This window comes from Candidozyma auris, chromosome 6, assembly GCF_003013715.1.
Source record: "Candidozyma auris chromosome 6, complete sequence".
In the NCBI taxonomy this organism is placed as follows: domain Eukaryota; kingdom Fungi; phylum Ascomycota; class Pichiomycetes; order Serinales; family Metschnikowiaceae; genus Candidozyma; species Candidozyma auris.
This window is the reverse complement of record NC_072817.1, coordinates 580646-599028: the sequence shown is the minus strand read 5'-3', so window position 1 is coordinate 599028 and position 18383 is coordinate 580646. Positions and strand designations below refer to the sequence as shown.

The 18383-nt window shown below is 45.3% G+C and overlaps 9 protein-coding genes across 9 annotated transcripts; 3 read left to right on the top strand and 6 right to left on the bottom strand. All coding sequences in view use genetic code 12, as the record gives it.

Annotated features, from left to right (window-relative positions):
- Positions 1-191: 191 nt before the first annotated feature.
- CJI96_0004952 (uncharacterized protein) lies at positions 192-2045 on the top strand (the record flags this gene model as incomplete). Its single annotated transcript, XM_029033974.2, has 1 exon — positions 192-2045. The coding sequence occupies one exon, from the start codon at positions 192-194 to the stop codon at positions 2043-2045; it is 1854 nt and encodes a 617-aa protein (XP_028891537.2).
- Positions 2046-2109: 64 nt separating this feature from the next.
- CJI96_0004951 (uncharacterized protein) lies at positions 2110-2547 on the bottom strand (the record flags this gene model as incomplete). Its single annotated transcript, XM_029033973.1, has 1 exon — positions 2110-2547. One exon carries the CDS (start codon positions 2545-2547, stop codon positions 2110-2112), a length of 438 nt encoding a protein of 145 aa, XP_028891536.1.
- An 892-nt stretch (positions 2548-3439) lies between these two features.
- CJI96_0004950 (iron-sulfur cluster assembly protein CFD1) lies at positions 3440-4294 on the top strand (the record flags this gene model as incomplete). Its single annotated transcript, XM_029033972.2, has 1 exon — positions 3440-4294. The coding sequence occupies one exon, from the start codon at positions 3440-3442 to the stop codon at positions 4292-4294; it is 855 nt and encodes a 284-aa protein (XP_028891535.2).
- A 98-nt stretch (positions 4295-4392) lies between these two features.
- CJI96_0004949 (uncharacterized protein) lies at positions 4393-5022 on the bottom strand (the record flags this gene model as incomplete). Its single annotated transcript, XM_029033971.2, has 1 exon — positions 4393-5022. One exon carries the CDS (start codon positions 5020-5022, stop codon positions 4393-4395), a length of 630 nt encoding a protein of 209 aa, XP_028891534.2.
- A 222-nt stretch (positions 5023-5244) lies between these two features.
- Positions 5245-5829, bottom strand: CJI96_0004948 (uncharacterized protein; the record flags this gene model as incomplete). The annotated part of the gene is made up of 1 exon (XM_029033970.2): positions 5245-5829. The coding sequence occupies one exon, from the start codon at positions 5827-5829 to the stop codon at positions 5245-5247; it is 585 nt and encodes a 194-aa protein (XP_028891533.2).
- A 179-nt stretch (positions 5830-6008) lies between these two features.
- Positions 6009-7328, bottom strand: PMI1 (mannose-6-phosphate isomerase PMI40; the record flags this gene model as incomplete). The annotated part of the gene is made up of 1 exon (XM_029033969.2): positions 6009-7328. The coding sequence occupies one exon, from the start codon at positions 7326-7328 to the stop codon at positions 6009-6011; it is 1320 nt and encodes a 439-aa protein (XP_028891532.2).
- A 1047-nt stretch (positions 7329-8375) lies between these two features.
- CJI96_0004946 (protein disulfide isomerase EPS1) lies at positions 8376-10520 on the bottom strand (the record flags this gene model as incomplete). Its single annotated transcript, XM_029033968.2, has 1 exon — positions 8376-10520. The coding sequence occupies one exon, from the start codon at positions 10518-10520 to the stop codon at positions 8376-8378; it is 2145 nt and encodes a 714-aa protein (XP_028891531.2).
- A 1152-nt stretch (positions 10521-11672) lies between these two features.
- On the top strand, positions 11673-14729 carry UBA1 (E1 ubiquitin-activating protein UBA1; the record flags this gene model as incomplete). Its single annotated transcript, XM_029033967.2, has 1 exon — positions 11673-14729. The coding sequence occupies one exon, from the start codon at positions 11673-11675 to the stop codon at positions 14727-14729; it is 3057 nt and encodes a 1018-aa protein (XP_028891530.2).
- A 36-nt stretch (positions 14730-14765) lies between these two features.
- On the bottom strand, positions 14766-18338 carry HST6 (ATP-binding cassette a-factor transporter STE6; the record flags this gene model as incomplete). The annotated part of the gene is made up of 1 exon (XM_029033966.2): positions 14766-18338. One exon carries the CDS (start codon positions 18336-18338, stop codon positions 14766-14768), a length of 3573 nt encoding a protein of 1190 aa, XP_028891529.2.
- Between the last annotated feature and the right edge of the window lie 45 nt (positions 18339-18383).

Sequence of the window (18383 nt, the reverse complement as noted above, 5' to 3'; positions counted from 1 at the left end):
TCTACAAAATCATGTTACTAGATTCGCAGCCTTCAGGTGGCCTAACTAGGCGACTACATAACCGCACTTTTCACCCATAGTTACCGCATTCGCATATTATCTGGGGTAAGCAAAACACCGAATCATCTGCTCAATAAACGTATCCAATCTCTCCAACCTGACGTCAATACACATACATCTGAGCATTCAACATGCCCAATGACTTCCGGCCTAAGTTCCACAACCCCGAGCCCCTCCCGTCCATCGACGACTTTCGCTTATCCACAATTCTCCAGAAACATGTCCCTGAAGAGAATGAGGCCGTTAAGAAAGCGCTTCTAAACGTTGCTGAGCGGCACCAAAACGACTTGAAGCTGGAGATCAGACGGCTGCTTACAGTGGAGCAAAAGATTCAGTACTTGAACATTGACGTGGCCAAGAGAGCTCATCTGCTACGAAGGAAAGTAGGTGGGCAGAAACGCCGCTTGGAACGGGCGTTGGAGCTGCCCAATAACGGAAAAGAGGGAACTTTGTACTTGGAGATATCTCAGGTGATGTCATTGGTATCGGAAACTAGCGCAAGAACGCAGGCTCTTGCTCAGAAGGTCTTGGAGTACGAAAGATCGAATCACGGCCCGATCTCAGGCCCAGATCCACGAAAGTACCCTCGTCTTGCTAAACTTTTCGGAACAGACACGGATTCTGTAGATGTGAATTCCACGGGCTCCATAGTGGTAGAGGGATACATCGATGATGAGGATGATGGATCAGAGAGTGTGGAGCTTAATGGAGAAGATGAGATGAGGGCATTACTGTCGAGAGAAGCACAGAATGAGGAAAGTACATGCTCACGAAATAATGATAATGAGCTTCCGTCTTCAAGGGAGTCGCCATCCGAAGCCAATGCTGACAAGGCTGACAAGGCTGATAATTCTGAAGAGCATAGAGAACCGACGCCAGAGGAAATGTCTCCAGAGATGTTTGAGCAGCTCATAGACTTGAACATCTCAAAGTACAGGCTGAAACGACGAAGCAAATACAAAGAGCTCAATTTATTTCCTCCAGAGCTCTCAAGCAAGCCATCTTGTGCACGCAAGAGCAAATCCAATCCCTTGCGCTTGTTATATTCGTCTCTGGCTTTGGCCAATAGCGATATGCTCAAATCGAATGTTGTGGATGTGGAAACCCTCAAGTCACCATTTGTGAACTCTAAATCAGTGGCAACTGTGCTGCCGACACCACAAACATCGCTACATAAAAAACTAAGAATACGAGTGCAGCCATTAAGGTACAACAAGCAAAACGAAGACTGCGCTTGTTCGGAGGCTGCTGAGGAGGAGACTGGTCAGAACGAAGCCGACTCTTCTCCCGCTAGGGAGGCTTTGACTAGGACCTTGTACCATTTTCTGGGCGCCGACGTTGATGAAGAGGCAGATCGTGAACTAGATGATGAGCTTTGGAGTTCCTCCGGAATACATTCAGAAAGCGAGGATGATAGCGACTCATCGAGCAACTCTTCTTCTAATGATGATGAAGTGATTGATCCTTTGCAGGAGGACGAATTGGATCCAACCTCAGAAGCATACCAGTCTATTCGAAAGGACCTATTAAGGCTACGAAGGAAGAAGGGCAAAAAGATGAATGAGCAAGTTCTTCGGGAATTCTCTCCGACTCCAAAACATCAGCCTTCTCACCGAACACTCAAACCCAAAGGTTCAATCTTAAAGATGTCTGCCAGTTCGAGCAGGCCCTCGAAATCTGCCACGTTTCTGCTGCCTAAAACTCCTCGTGTTCTGGCTAGTGGACTGCCACGCAAAGCAAACTCCCCAATGTTGGAGAGTGCAACACAAACGCCGTACCGAGCAAGTCCGAGAGCCTCTTTTGTCAGCGATGTTTCAGCTCTAGGAATGATTCTAGGCATTGAGCGGAAGCAACAAGACCAAGAAGGTGGTGAGGACGGTGACTGCGAAGAAAACAGCTCTATTGAAAATTCTGGCACAAAGCCCGACGTGAAGGACAGTGGTGATTACAAGAGCGTTGACAAATTGCGGAGTTTATTAGTTTAATGCAGATATATGGGTGTGGGGGCGGCGAACCCCAATCCAGGCGGAATCCTGGGGCTCTGCCATGCTAGAAAAGCCAGACGTAGAAGCACCAGAGGAAGAACATGGCGAAAAACGCAAGCCACATCTTCCACGAGATTCCAGCCCGCTGGCTCATCACAATCATTTTGTTGTATGTGTTTTTCAACGTGACCCTGCCCTTCTCGAAGCTGTTGGTAATTTCGTCATTAAGTTTCATGGAAGTGTTGATCTGATCACCCATTTTTACGCCCAAGTTCTTCAAAGCTGCAACCTTCTGCGACATGGAACTAACTTCGTCTTCATTCTGCGCTTCTAGTGACAGCAAGAACGCCTCGTTGTGTTTTGCTGACACTGAAGGCGGTCTATCGTACGGCGAGCTGATTCTATGTGGGGTAGACGACCTCAGTCTTTGCGAGTCCTGGCTGCCAAAGAGCTGGGTTCTCTGTTCCCGCAGATGAGCGGCAGACGTGTACCGATAGCTCATCACGGATTGTTGTTGGATTCCTCGTTCAGTTCCAAAAGGTGGCCTAGTTTATCACGTCGCGACCTGTGTACAATGTACACGGTAGGTAGTGAAAAAGATCGTGAGGAGGCAGGTGAGCTTTGAAGAAGAGTAAAATGAGTATGCCGTTCTTAGAGCGGTACATTGTCGAGAGAAGTTTTAGGAGTTTTGTTTGCGTATGGTGCAAGCATGTACGATAATCATCGCCTAGTCACACATAGAATCCGAACTTACGAACTGTCTACACTGTCCATCAAGAGAGGATGGATGAACATACACAGTGCAAGGATTTTTTGTAACAGAGTTGAGAATCTTCTGCAGTATACTGTAAGGTTACATTAATCTGTAGAAACAAACGCTTGAAATGATGGCCATTGTTATTAGGAATATAAAAGTTGATGTGCCCATAAATACGCATTCTTTAGCTCTGATGCTGAGGAGCTCATGATCTCTTTCTTAAAGCTTTACAGCAAATCCACTCAGCGTCCAGTACCAATCGTTGTTCTGATCACAGCTGGCTGATGCCTCAAATTACTATTTGTCGTTCCTTAATACGTTTATACATACATTTTGTGTTTGGAGAATTTCACACTTAGTACGCCGCACAATGAGCTGTGTGTTTTTCGCAGCCATTATGATGTTTCCTTTACCTGGCGCAAATATTTGTGGATCACTTGCCTGAAGTTTCCACAAATAAAGCTCTCTAATATCGGTTATAAAGTACCTTTCTTGAAGACTTAATCTCCATTTTTGTCTTTAATTTCTTTATTTTTTATTTTTTTTATTTTTTCTCAGTTTCTACCCTCTTCCACCTTATCGTATTACATCGCCTTCGCGCTTACAAATCTCATCATACCTCTCCGTCTTCTTCACGATGGAGTCTCTGGAACCGCCCAAATCGTTGAGTTCGGTCAAGCATATCATGCTTATTCTCTCTGGCAAAGGAGGCGTGGGCAAGTCGTCTGTGACCACGCAAATAGCGCTAGCTTTGGCCCTCAAGGGAAAGAACGTGGGTGTCCTAGATATCGATCTCACAGGGCCTTCGCTTCCACGGATGTTTGGCGTGGAAAAGAAACAAGTCCATCAGTCACGGTCTGGCTGGGTGCCTGTTCTCGTGGATAGCAAAAGCTCTGAAAACGGGAGCGTCTCGTTGATGTCGCTTGGGTTCTTGTTGAAACAGCGGGGCGACTCGGTGGTGTGGAGAGGCCCCAAAAAGACGGCCATGATTCGCCAGTTTATGAAAGACGTGGTATGGCCTGACTTGGACTACCTACTTATAGATACGCCACCAGGCACCTCTGACGAACACATAGCTATTGCTGAAGAACTACGATGGGCGCAGCCGCTTGATGGAGCTGTCATCGTGACTACACCGCAACAGGTGGCTACGGCAGACGTCAGAAAAGAGATCAATTTCTGCAAGAAAGTCAATTTCAACATCGTGGGTGTGGTTGAGAACATGAGCGGGTTCATCTGCCCCTACTGTGCCGAATGTACCAATATATTTCTGAGTGGAGGAGGCAAACAGCTATGTGATAGTCTTGATCTAGATTTCTTGGGCTCTGTGCCCATTGATCCTACGTTTGTTGAGATGATCGAGAATCAAGACACGTCCGAGGCGGATCTGGACAAAAAACTCTTGCACTTGTACAAATCAGCAAACTTGTACGGCGTGATGGACAAGATTGTTGGACAGATTATAGGCAAGAACTTGCCCGCACGAATATAGCGAGCTTAGGAACTCTCCTAATTTACAGATTATAGATGATGCAAATGTGTCGTATTCTGCAGCCAGACAAGTGGCTGGCAATTCTAATGTACATTTATTTACTCAACCCCGTTAGCCTTCTTCCACACAGCGATCTTCTTCTTCAACTGACCTACAGAGAGGAACAACGGGTTAAGTTTTTTGTCCCACTTCATCTTCTCGTAGTCGTCGTCGTACTTCTCATATAGTGCTTCTAGCATGTCTGCCTCTTCTTCCTTTGGAGTGAGAGGTTTCTTTTTCTTCGCATGCTGCTCTTCGTACTCTATAAGCTCTTCCACGATTCCAGACTCTGTTTTTGGTTTCCCTTCTTCCTTCTTTATCTTCATCGTTCCGTAGATCACCTGGACCACCTCGTTAGTCTCTGGGTCACGAATTAATCTAGCTTCTCCTTCGGGAATTTTCAGTGGGTCGGTCTCTACTGCCACATCCTCAGGAGCCACATGCTCCTCCTGTTCTTTCCTGTACTCGCTAATTGTCTTGACCGAGCTTTCTTGCCCACCATTGTATTTGCTCAACCGAGACGTGAGGCCTAGCTTCTCATAGTTCTGCTTAAGTGTGAGGTTCTTATCCCACTTGGCCCTGAGCACAGGATGATGGGCAATTTTTGGCGCTCTCTGTTTATCCTTCGTGCGCCTCGTGTTCTTCTTGACCGACGAGCGGGCCATCTTTCTTTTCCTAACGGAAACCATGATGTCCAATGATTTTCTAGTGTCTAGATGGTGCCTCTTTAAGCATCTTTTCTGATGAGCCCGCGATGGGCCTGGGAACTGGTGCGTGTGTGCAGTGCTCAGCCATAATCGGGCCCTACTATGAAGAAGAGCCCCATAGTTCAACGTACACACCACAAGTGCAGCGCAAACGACTGGATTGATTCTTTCGAATAACTCACAAATCACTTATTCCCTCCATCGCTAGGCAGCATGATCTCCACCCGTACCTCCTGAGCCTCTGCCTTTGCCACCTCTGCCCCTTCCTCTCCCACGGCCTCGTCCTCTTCCTCTTGAAGATCCTCTTCCTCTTCCTCTGAACGCTCCTCTGCCTCTGACACTCAGCGTGTCATCACGAGAAGACTTTGCAACCTTGGCTCTCACTTTGGTCTGTCTGCCGTGTAGAATTTTCCCGTCAAGCTCCTCAACAGCTTTTTCTGCGCTCTTTTTTTCCTTGAATGCGACAAACGCAATTCCCGTTGGTAAGCTGGAGTAGCGGTCCACGATAATTGTTACCTTATCCACTTTCCCCATAGGGCTACAGAACTTTTCCAATTCGATAGGCAAAACAGCGTAGTGGAGATTTCCTAAGTAGACTGAGCGCTCGTCGAGATCAGTGCGGGCCCGGTGGGTTTGATTTTCATCTTGTCCATCTTGTTCAGATACGGTGTTCTGGTTGCCTGGTTTGGTGGTACGATTGTGCTCGTTGACCGTTTCTGGAGACGGAGAACTTGCGTCGTCGGAGAACGCTAGCATGTACTCGCTGTCTTGGTCTCGAATATCGGTCATGCTTTTTTCGTTGACTCAATTGGAAGTATCTGGTTTCTTTGTGTTGTAGTAGGTCGTTGATTTCCGGTATACGGTGCTGGGTGCAACCACATTTAAGCGACGGACGCGGCTACTTTCCTACTGCAGTAAATGAGACTACACTGGCTTCTCCTGGGTAGATTCCACTTTCTCTTATACACTTATGCTTCAACAAATGCTCTGTATGTTGTGAAGGGCTCATCTGTAGAAGATGACTCTAACTCGATGGCCGTGTTGGGTGCAACGAAGTAGACGTAACCTTTCTCCACCTTGTGGTCCTCCTCGCCGCCCTGAATCCTGATGGTGCCGTTACCGTTGGTGGCAATTACCACTGAGGGGCCATTAAACTCGTCAAACACTTGCTTCTGACCAGCCTTCTTGTCGAAGATCGTTTGCAAGACTGCGAATTCGGCGATAGGTGGGTCGTACAAGACAGACTTGACAGCGTCGCCTCTCGAGCGGTCAAATGGTAACAAAGGCATCTTCTGCTTCTCAACTGATTCGTAAGAGTATGTCAACATATCCACTAAGTTCTTAACGTCCTTGAACTTCGGCGTGAATCCAGCTCTCACAACATTATCACTCGCAGCCATGCACTCTATGATATCACCAGAAATATAGGCGTGAGGGTCTTTAGCTTGCAAGAACATGGCTTCGCCGACATTGAGCAACACGTGGTTCAACAACAAGCATCCGCAAAAAAGACCAATGTCTTTGGGGAACTGTTTGTTCAATCTGAGGATCAATTTGGCCAAGTTAGGTGCCAATTGATCAAACACCTCTGGGTTGGTCTCAGCCTTGTGCACCAACGAAGTAGCTTTTTCCTCGATCGTCTTGTCGTCAGTATTCATCAATGCACCGAAAACTTTTTGGAGAAGCTTTCTGTTGTGTTTATCCTCTTCTGAGCCAACCTCGACGTCCGACTTGATGCCGCTGATGAACTCCTGTGCGATTTTGTTACCAACAATCTCGTATAGCTCAGGCACTGCTTTCAAAGTAGCGGCAATCTGGTCTAAAGGCTTGAACCCACAGAAACCCTCAAAGTCTGTCACGGCAATGGCCATCTCGGGCTTATGGTTGTCGTCAGGGTAGTTCTTAGGGTCACTAGCATGGAGCTGCTTGGCCAACGCCTTGTCTGGATGAGCCTGGATCGACAACACTTTTTCAATCGACAAGACTTTGAATAAGAAGGGCAACTCCTTGTCGGAGCCAAACTTCTCGACCACAGATGGATGCAAGTAGGTGGTCGCGTCTGATGACACCACATCTCTCAAGACTTTACCTGAGAGCGTCTCGTCATCAACTACCTTAGAAGGAACAGAAGGATGTGTTCCCATCCAGAGCTCAGCGTAAGGCTTGGACTCATCAATATTGGTGTTTGGGTTGGATTTGGCAGCGAACTGGGCCACGGCAGAGGAAGAACCGATTTTGCCCCAGTCATAATTTTGGAAGCCGCAGTCAATTCTGAAGAGTTTGGACATCGTGTGTTGCAGAGGATATAGCTAGAACAACGTGGTACCTGATGTTGATGATTGAACGCGAGACTAAAAATGTACGCCTTTTTGTGGTGTTGGCGGAGTGTTCCGCCGTGTCCCAAGTGCAGTCTTCACAGGAACACAGTCCACCTATCAAGTGGGCCTTCATAGTCATCCTGGGCCAAGACTCTACAAGAGAAAGAATTGGAAATCAGGTAGTGTCCGTGACCTCATTGGTCCTTTTGCAATCTCCATAGCTTGTTCATACTTAAAAAGGAAAGGGCATGTTTGATAGTACTCAAGCATCGAGCTGGAGGTTCTCGGTCAATACATGCCTCCAGACTTTTGCTTCGAAGAATAATTCACGACAATCCCAGGCAGAAAGCTGATTATAATAAAGTCTGTCTTAATGGAACCTTGTTTCTGTTCGCTTTTCAACAATAGACTCGGTGACTTCGGACTACTCTAAACCCTGCATGCAGTGCGTATACGCATTTGGCGCATCAAAACATCTGGTTCATTATGGATTCTTCCTGGATTGAGACGGCCGCTGGGAATAGAATCTCAAAGAATGCAATTCTCAAAGGGACTAGTCGAGTCTCTATCGGTGAAGCATGCACCATATGCTCTGGTGTAGTGATTAATGGAGATGTAAATACGGCAACTCCGAAGGAGCCCACCGTTGTTTTGGGTAAATACTGTCTCCTAGACGAAGATTGCTCCATTTCACCGGCCGAAACGAGGCACCCTGGTGTTTTCAGTGACGTATACATTGGGAATTACACCGTTATTGGCAAAAATACAACGGTTCGACTGGCTCAAGTAGGCAATCGAGTCAGTGTCGGTAACGACTGTACGTTAGGGGAACACAGTATAATCAGCGACTGTTGTGTCATTTTCGACGGTACGGTTATCCCACCGAAAGAGGTGATTCCGCCATATAGTGCAGTGTCTGGTGTGCCTAGCGAAAGTTACCTTGTAGAAAGAATTAGCCCTGGATACCGCAAACTCATAGAAAACGAGGCACGAATTAGGCAAGTACAAGGATGAGCATTAGTCGTGTTTGGGCGCAACATTGCCAATGATGCCTCTGCTTCTCGATGTGTGCTTTCCTCTCTTCATAAATCTGAGTGCCATCTTCAAGAATAGAAATACCCCTATAAAGAATAAAATGATACCCACGATCCCGTGCTGATATATTTGATCCATGAATCGTAAGTAGCCTGTGAATGGACTAGCCGCAAGCCTTGGGGAGAACCCGACAACCTTAGCATCTTTTGTTAGTTGGGGATCTAAGAGGTGCAACAACACCGGGCGCAACTTTGATGGCTCTATTGTGAGTTTTTCGCCCGTTAATGTACGATCATAATAGTATTTGGTGTTCTTGTTGACAATGATTGTGTCGCCAGGCTTGTAGCCTTCACCATCGATATCCCAGCCAATATCTTTGGCAAACCTAGGATATTCTCTAAGATTGACGTACGTGAACAACGCATCATTGTGGTCGAACAAGTGAGGGACGTATTCCTTCATAGCTTTGATTACCTCCGAGGACTTGGCGCCTTTTTCTCTCAACTCAGTTATTTTCTGCCACTTGGAGCTTCTTTCATCCTGCAAGGCTTTAAAATAGTACTGCTTTTTCAAAAGAGTATATTCATGTGCAACTAGCGAGACGTTGTACAACGCCTCTTTAAGATGCTTGTCATCATTGCCGTCCACAAAGGTGACAACAACCTTGTCATTTCGTTTGTCCTTTGTGTTGAAGTACCACTTCAACAATTCTGGTGTCAATTCATCGAATAATGGGTATATGTTCTTCATAACCCACGCCTTAATTTTCTCCGGATCCCTCATATCTTCAGGTGCATAATTTTGATAAACCGTGGGAATCATAGAGTTCTCCTTAAATAGATATAACGTAGGTTTTTTCGTCAAGGTAGTTGCTATGTGCAAAGGGCGACTGTAAGTCACCTCCTCGAGGGTTGGATCCGTTTTCACAAAGTCAATTAAGCCCTTCGACTGATACTCGAGTGTTTCTTCAAACTTCACTGAATGAGATGCGTATAGGCGGACATTGAATGGTAAGTCAGTGATCATTTCAAGTAAGTGAGGCAAAATAGCTTTGTCTTCTTTTGTCAATTTGTTCTTTTCGAAGGCAAATACCAAACCCACCTTGGTGTTCAATGGGAGCTCCACCTGTAACGGACTTGAGGGCTTCTCAGTAACAAAAAGGTCCAAGTCTTCCAAGTGACCAGCGGTAGCCATTTCATACTGGGAGTTGATTGCCAATCTAGAGATCCAGGCTTTCATCTTCTTCACATCAACAATGTCGTTATAGTCAAATCTGATACGACCGACTTTACTTGGTAGGAACATGGCAAACTTCGGGGCTTGCCTCATATCAGAGCTCAATTCTGGGTAGCCAAGCTTTTCACATAGAGTAGGATTGGATTTACAGTTCAAGTGGCCGCTTTTGGTAGAGCTCTGGATAAGATTTGATAATCTGTCCCAGTCACTCTTGATTCTTAAGCAGTCCATACAACTTCTAGAAAATGTACCTTTCTCCCACTCTTCATTGCTTGAAGAGAACATGCCGACAAACCATGGCTCGTTCATTTCACCGGCGACGATGTTCAACATAGAGTCAGTATTAAGAAGCTCTGATGAAGAAGGCATGGATATTGTGCCGTCGGCATACTCAGCTAGCGAGTTCATCATAAACTTCTTGAGGTTCTCAGGAGTCTGTTTGAGAGCACGAGGGAATGAGTCGACAAGCTTACCCTTGCTGGTTTTCTCTCCTTTTTCGTCACGTTCAGGCACGTAAACTCTCATATTGGGCCAGTATGGAACAACTTCACGATCACAGAGATCACCGCTCTCGACGCAATTGACCTGTCTCATGTGAAGTCCCGTCTTCTGCTGCTGTTCGTATGTTTCCCTGAACGCTTGTTCCCACTTCGGTGCCAAGGCTTGACAATGATGGCAGTATGGTGAAAAGAACTCAACGAATGTAATATGCTGCGACGTGAAGTCATCGAATGTCTCCATTGTAAGAGGCTCTGGCAATTGGACCTCAGGGTTTGCTGAGTCGTCTTGTGCCTCTGAGGTGTTTTCATCCTCTGTATTCTTGACTTCAGACTTCTCCACATCGGATTCGGGCTTTATGGCGGCCGGAGAAGCTATTGTGTAGGCAAGCATGGAGGCGCATGCTAGAAGAGAGAGCCTCATTTGGCCTTGTTGATGTAAGTGCTTCTAGTAACCTCGGGCTGTTGATAAGGCCTCTTGAAAAATGCACTGCAAGTCACGTGTGTGATTAGTCGAAGTTATGGTCCACCTTGAGTAATGTCCTCGATTTGGTAGAAGTTGAGACGTAAAGGCCTTTTAAAGTGCTTCAGTACTGTCCGAAGTGAACATATTCGGCATTTGCGTGTATTTCTGAGGACAGTGGGTGTTTAGGCATTTGCCAGAGATCGCACCTTGGAGATAATCACAGCAGCAGATCCCTCATTACCCGAAGATTTTCTCACGACAATATTCTCACGACAAATTTGTACATATCATGGAGACAGGTGTAATTCTATCATTATTGTAAGCCTTCAGAAGCAAGGTTGTGATGTCCCCCACATATACCACAAATATGCTTTTATGTCTGAATGACAGAAACCTTGGGGTAATCGCAGCCAGTAGATACTTGCAGTGGATACTCCATCCAGAGTAATTACCAGTCAGAGGCAAAAGAAAAAAAAAATATCTATAAACTCATGAATTGACTAAATGAAGTTCTCTCAGATCTTCAGAGGCTTCAATTACCAGGTATGCTAGTTCTGAGGAACTATTTGTGTCGACATAGACTCTGTCGAAAAGTCTGTGCAATTGTCTTGACCTTCCAACGTTGTTACAGAAAACTTGGATACTACTTAAAAAGATAAGAATTACACTCAAGAGTGAATTTAAGGCATACCGAGGCGAGAACCCAATTTGAATTCTTCTTGAAAACATGCCGTATTCAGTTGTCTTAAAAGAGTCCTTCGTGCTTCGACCGCATAGTAACGTTTTCGCAGCCGACTACGCCACCGAAAGCATAAAATGAACCAAACAATCAAACCTCACCAATTGAAATAAAAGTTCTTATAGTATTCAATGACACAACTTGCTTGATAACGGAAGCCCTCAATATTTCGCCATATTTGACTTTCGTGGGATATGTGGTGAATAGGCAAGGCTAGAAGTGGACCTCTTCCTACACAGAAACGGTTCCGCACAGCAACTTGGTCTTCTTCCCTAGGCTTCGATTACTAAACGTCCAGTGGATACTACTACTTTTTTTTGAACACACAATTGTCGAACAACATGGCGGACTCAATGCAAATCGACCTGCCTGTAATTGACGAGTCCTTGTACTCAAGACAGCTTTATGTCTTGGGAAAAGAAGCAATGCTCAAGATGCAGAACGCCAACGTATTAATCATTGGCCTCAGAGGCCTTGGGGTGGAAATTGCCAAAAACGTCGCTCTCGCCGGCGTGAAATCCTTGTCACTTTACGACCCCAAGCCTGTGGAGATCCAGGATTTGTCCTCGCAGTTCTTTTTGTCGGAAAACGACATTGGCAAACCTATAGCTGAAGTGACCGCCGCTAAGGTCCTGGAGTTGAATCTGTACGTGCCCGTGTCGGTTGTCAACGACATCTCCGAAAGTGTCTTGTCCAAATACAAATGTATTGTGGCCACCAACTTGTCCTTGGAAGAGCAGGTGAAAATTAACGATTTCACCCACAAGAATGACATTGGTTTCATTGCCGCAGACACGAGAGGTCTATTTGGCCAGTTGTTCGTGGACTTGGGTGAAACATTTCCTGTCATTGATCAGACTGGCGAGGAGCCATTGACTGGTATCGTTTCTGACATTGACTCTGATGGCACTGTCACCATGTTGGATGACAATAGACACGGCTTGCAAGATGGCGATTACGTGAAGTTCGACGAAGTCGAAGGAATGCCAAAGCTCAATGACGGGTCTCCGCACAAGATTGAGGTCCTCGGGCCATACGCTTTCAAGATCAAGATTGATCCATCATATGGAACCTACGTTAAGGGCGGTTTATACACGCAGGTGAAGATGCCCACCAAACTCAACTTTAAGTCCCTCAAGGATCAGTTGGCAGACCCTGAGTATGTTTTTTCAGATTTCGCCAAATTCGACCGTCCTCCACAACTTCATTTGGGTTTCCAGGCTCTTCACGCCTTCCAAACTAAGCACCAGGGTAAATTACCTCGCCCATGTCACGAGGAAGATGCAAATGAATTTTTGCGTTACGTTGAAGAGTTACACGCTCAAAGTCCCTCCATCTTGGGTGAGGCTGAGGTTGACAAAAAGCTTTTGAAGGAGTTGGCCTTTCAGGCCACTGGTGATATCCCAGGTGTTTCAGCTTTCTTCGGAGGCTTGATTGCGCAAGAAGTCTTGAAGTGCTGTTCTTCAAAGTTTGGCCCTGTCAAGCAATTTTTGTATTTTGACTCGTTGGAGTCCTTGCCTAACCCTGAAGAGTATCCAAGAACACTTGAAACCACCAAACCAGTTGGTTCCAGATATGACGGTCAGATTGCCGTATTTGGATCTGACTTCCAGAAAAAAATCTCCAACTTGAAAGTTTTCTTGGTTGGAGCAGGTGCCATCGGTTGCGAGATGTTGAAGAACTGGGCTATGATGGGTTTGGGCAGTGGCCCAGATGGCAAGATTATTGTCACCGACATGGACTCCATTGAAAAGTCTAACTTGAATAGACAATTCTTGTTCAGACCAAAGGATGTCGGTGGTAACAAGTCTGAAATTGCCGCAAAGGCGGTTCAAGTCATGAACCCACATTTGGAAGGAAAAATTGTTTCTAAATTGGACAAAGTCGGAGCTGACACGGAGCACATTTTTGATGATGCATTCTGGGAAGGTTTGGATCTCGTTACTAATGCCTTAGACAACGTTGATGCGAGAACGTATGTTGACCGTCGTTGTATCTTCTACAAGAAGCCTTTGCTCGAGTCGGGTACTCTCGGTACAAAGGGCAATACTCAGGTCGTCATTCCAAACTTGACCGAATCCTATTCTAGCTCTCAAGATCCTCCTGAAAAGTCCATTCCCTTGTGTACATTGAGATCGTTCCCCAACAAGATCGATCACACAATTGCTTGGGCGAAGTCTCTTTTCCAGGATTATTTCGCTGACTCTCCAGAGACCGTCAATTTGTACTTGAGCCAGCCAAACTATGTTGAGCAAACCTTGAAGCAGAACCCAGATATCAAGGGTACCTTGACCAACATTGCCAACCTTTTAAACAACAGGCCGTACACTTTCGAAGATTGTATCAAGTGGGCTAGACTCCAGTTTGAGGTCAAGTTCAATCATGAAATCAAGCAATTGCTCTTCAATTTTCCAGAGGACGCAAAGACTTCTAATGGTGCTCCTTTCTGGTCTGGACCAAAGAGAGCTCCAAAGCCTTTGGAATTCGACATCAACAACCCAGACCATTTCAATTTTATTGTAGGAGGTGCTAATTTGTTAGCATTTATTTACGGATTGAAGGGACAAAATGCCACGGTTGAAGATTACAAGAGAGCTTTGGATGCTGTTGAAGTTCCTGACTTCACTCCAAAGTCTGGGGTCAAAATTGCTGCCAGTGAACAAGAGGCTGAAGAACAAGCCAAGGAGCTCTCAGGATCTCTCGATGAAGAGGAAATTCAAAAAATCGCCGCTACATTACCTGAGCCCTCAAGTTTGGCTGGCTACAGATTGACACCAATCGAATTCGAGAAAGATGATGACACCAACCACCACATAGAGTTCATCACTGCAGCATCAAACTGCAGAGCCTTGAACTATTCTATTGAAACGGCCGATGCCTCCAAAACTAAATTCATCGCAGGAAAGATCATCCCTGCCATCGCAACTACGACTGCCTTGGTCACTGGCCTTGTGTGTCTCGAATTGTACAAGGTTGTCGCGAAACATGACAATATTGAGCTTTACAAGAACGGTTTTGTCAACCTTGCACTTCCATTCTTCGGCTTTTCTGAGCCCGTCAAGTCACCAAAGGGTAAGTACAACGGCAAAGAGTTTGATCAAATTTGGGACAGATTCGAGCTTAAGGGCGACATCACTTTGAAGGAGTTGCTTAATCACTTTGAAGAAAAGGAAGGCTTGGAGATTTCGATGTTGTCATACGGTGTGACGCTATTGTATGCTTCATTTTTCCCTCCCAAGAAGGTCAACGAGAGAATGAACATGAAATTCACCGATTTGATCAAAAATGTCAGCAAAAAGGAATTGCCTCCACATGCAAAGAGCTTGATCTTGGAAGTTTGTTGCGATGATAAGGAAGGAGAAGATGTAGAGGTGCCTTACATCAACTTGAAATTGTAAGTGCGTCTTATTAGATTAATGATATAGTATCCAAAATTAATGCTGAGATAAAAGTCTCTTGAGCTCGCCCTCTTGGTGAGCAATGTCTGCATACTTTCCACGTTGGTCGACTCTTCCATTTTTCAAAACGAGTATTTCAGGGAGCTGTTCCATTATTTCCACATCGTGTGTAATGACAACGACTGTCGTTTGAGGGTTAGCCTCTGTGATCCCAAAATTTATGAGCTCTGTTATCATCTTGGTGTTGATCCTGTCTAAGTTTGATGTGCATTCGTCGAAAACAATCAATTTGGGCTCTCTAATCAATGCTCTCGCAATACATAACCTTTGAAGCTGTCCTGAAGAGACACTTCTTTCATCAAGCTGTGTGTCCATCCCGTAAGGTAGTGAGGCTATGAGGTCCCACATATTGCACACCTTGAGGTAGCCAATGACGAAGTCTTTTGTTAAAAACGGTTTCTCCACCCCATAAGTTAAATTCTCCCACACTGTTCCTTCAAAAAACTTTGGATGCTGTGGCACAATTGCAATATTTCTGCGATACCACTGAGGGTCGTATTCAATAATTTCCTGAGTGTTAAAACTGATCCTCCCTGTGTCACAGTCCATGAGACGACCTATCAACAGTGCAACGGTAGACTTGCCACTGCCTGAAGCACCGACAATGCCCACAATGCTACCTTTTGTGATCTCAAACGACATGTTGCATAAAACTCTTCTGTAGCTGTCATTTTGTCTGTCATGATATGAGAAGCTGACACTCCTGAAATTTAAAATTGGCTCACCATCCCTTACTAGCCTCAATGCGGTCTTCGATCCAGAAGTCTCAATCAGCAGAGCAGTGAGAGAGAGGAGCTTTGCGAAGAGAGTTCCAGCTCTTTGACCTCTGGCAATTTCGGGAAGTGAACTCATGAGTGTGGATGCTGATGTCATTGTGAACGTAAGTAGAGTGAGCACTTGGAGCATGGACTCGTAAGTGTATTCAAGGCGAGCAACAAGGAATAAGCCGTAGTAAAGGATGACAGCTGTGGCGATACATGTGCACATCTCCAGTAGGGAGTAGCCAAAGCCGGTAAAACAAGCCCTGGTGATTGCAATTGAAGAGATCTCTGCTAGCTTTTCTTGCATCTGTTTCTCCAAATTGTCAGCAATTCCAAATGCCTTCACTGTCTTCACTCCCAGAACAGCATTGTGATTATACTTTTCAATATTGGCAATCTTATTCTTATAGCTAGCCTCAATTCTCAGAAGAATTGTGCCGTATGAAATAGTTATCAAAAGTATAAGAGGGACAAACGAAGTTCCAACCAATGCCAATTTCCAGCCCGAAACAATAGACCATATGACTCCCACGAGCGTCAATGCAACAAGAGAAAGAGCAGCTGGCAAAAATTCAGAAATCAAGTTTCTCAAGTCTCTCGAATCATTCATCAAGAGAGCTGTTAATTCAGCTGGCTTCATATATTTTTGTGTGAAAAACGACATGTCTTGGTCATTGATAGCCACCAATGCCTTTTTCCTAAGTTTCACAATCCAAGCTTCGGAGGAGAATGTGATAAGGAAATGAGCCATGAAGTAAATGATACCGTCTCCGATTATAAGGCCTATAACGAGCACGGACCAAAACACAGCACCATGGTTTGGAGGTGATGCTTTTGCTGACTCGTTGACGATATTGGAAAGCAATTTGGAGAAGCAAAATGACAAAACTGGAGTTAGTACTCCGCTGATCAATGAAAGCATTAGCGAAGTGCCAATTATCCATTTTCTGGGAATCGTGTGAAAACAATCCCTGAAAATGGAAAACACTGATTTGATTTTGAGTTCATCTCTTTGATCGCCCTGGGCTTCCAAATCATTGACTTCCCGAGAATTGTGAGTTTCTTCGGAGGAGAATATTGATTCCAGTTTTTCATGAACGATAAGATCGTCAATCAGAGCGTTGACGTTAACAACTTCCTTATCATCATGAGATGAAGGGATGTACTGCTCATACTCTCGAACTTTGCCTGCTTGAAGAGTGAGGACCAGATCATTATTTTCTATGTCCAGCATATTATGGGAGATCATGACCGTCATCTTTCCCTTTCTCCAAGCTCTGATCCTTCTGAGAAGAGTTCGCCGCGTGTGAAAGTCAATGGCACTTAAAGCTTCATCTAGAATAAGGATTGGGCTGTCTCGTACGTATGCTCTGGCAATCCCGAGTCTCTGCATTTGTCCTCCGGAGAGATTTGTTGACACCTCCAGATGAATTCCATTTTTAAGAGACCGAACAAAGGTGCCTAACTCCGCAAACTCGCAGGCTTCCTCAACCAATTCTAAAGATATGTTGGGGCATCCGAGTGTGATGTTTTCGTATAACAGCTTATCAAATATGATGGCTTTCAGCTCGATGAGAGTAGAAAAGCCTGATACTTGTGTTTCGGATAGGTGAGCAAGATTGTGATCATCTACCACGATTGCACCGCAGTTGGGGCTATAGAACTTCATCAATAATGACACAAGAGTCGACTTTCCGCATCCAGAAGGACCAACTATGAAATTTATATTGTCATTGCGAAGTTCAAAACTCAAATCATGAAGACTTTGCTTTTCAGAGTTTTTGTGAGTGAAGCTTACACAGTCAAACCTGATTCTTCGACCTGTCACAATGGGATCAAAATACTTTTCTGCGGAATCTGGGTCTCCAAGAGTAAAATAGTCATCCTTTTTCATGAACAGCGCTATGGTTGCCGCTGCTGCTTGTCCCTTGTTCAAAAGGGCCAAAACAGAAGCTACTGTTGTGATATGTGTCCCAAGCAAAAGACACGAACTGAAAGCGGTGAATACTTGACCAATACTGAGTCTACCAGTCAGGACCATAAATGAGCCAAACCAGAAACCCTGAACGAAGATGAGAAAGGACAAAGTTCTCAAGACCAGTTGACTCGAGCAAATTGCGAGAGTCATTTTTGTAAACGCCTTTGCAGATGAATCGACAATGCGGTTGAAGCTCACCAGGTCTTCGTACTTCCCGTTGAGCAAACGAACAAGGTTCCCAGAGACAAAACACCAGTCCAAAACTTTTGATGCTTCAGCACTTGAAGAATTTTCTTTGCTTGCAAAACGAAGAGTGAGCTTACCAAACACTACGCTCAGAAGTGCCATTAATGGCGCCGACGCCATGATGACTAGCGTAAGCGACCAAGACGATATCATCGCTGAGATAAGGAGAAAAATTATTGCCGAAGTGCCTTGTACTAGTAATGCAACATTTTCGGATGTTGCAACCCTAATCTCTTCAATGCACCTGTTCACCTGCGCCAAAGTCCCCATCAAGTTCTCTTTGCTGTCGTACCATTCGAGGTTTTGGCGCATGAGCCCAGTCAATAGCAATTTTCTAGCACGTTTCTGTTGCCGTTCGCCAACAATGAGCCATACGTGAATACTAACCCAGGTGAAAACCATCCGTACCACCCCAACCACCATTATGAGACCACACAAAAGTCTGATATCGGAGACGAACGCTCCAATTGAGCGATACTCACCGGAAATGTATTTCGAAAGCTTCTCAAAAGCTTCGCCGTAGATTTGGGTTTGTATGGGCGAACCGACTGATGCAATGACCATTGTGATGAGACCGAGGATAGCGCATGGTATATCCTTTTTGGTTGC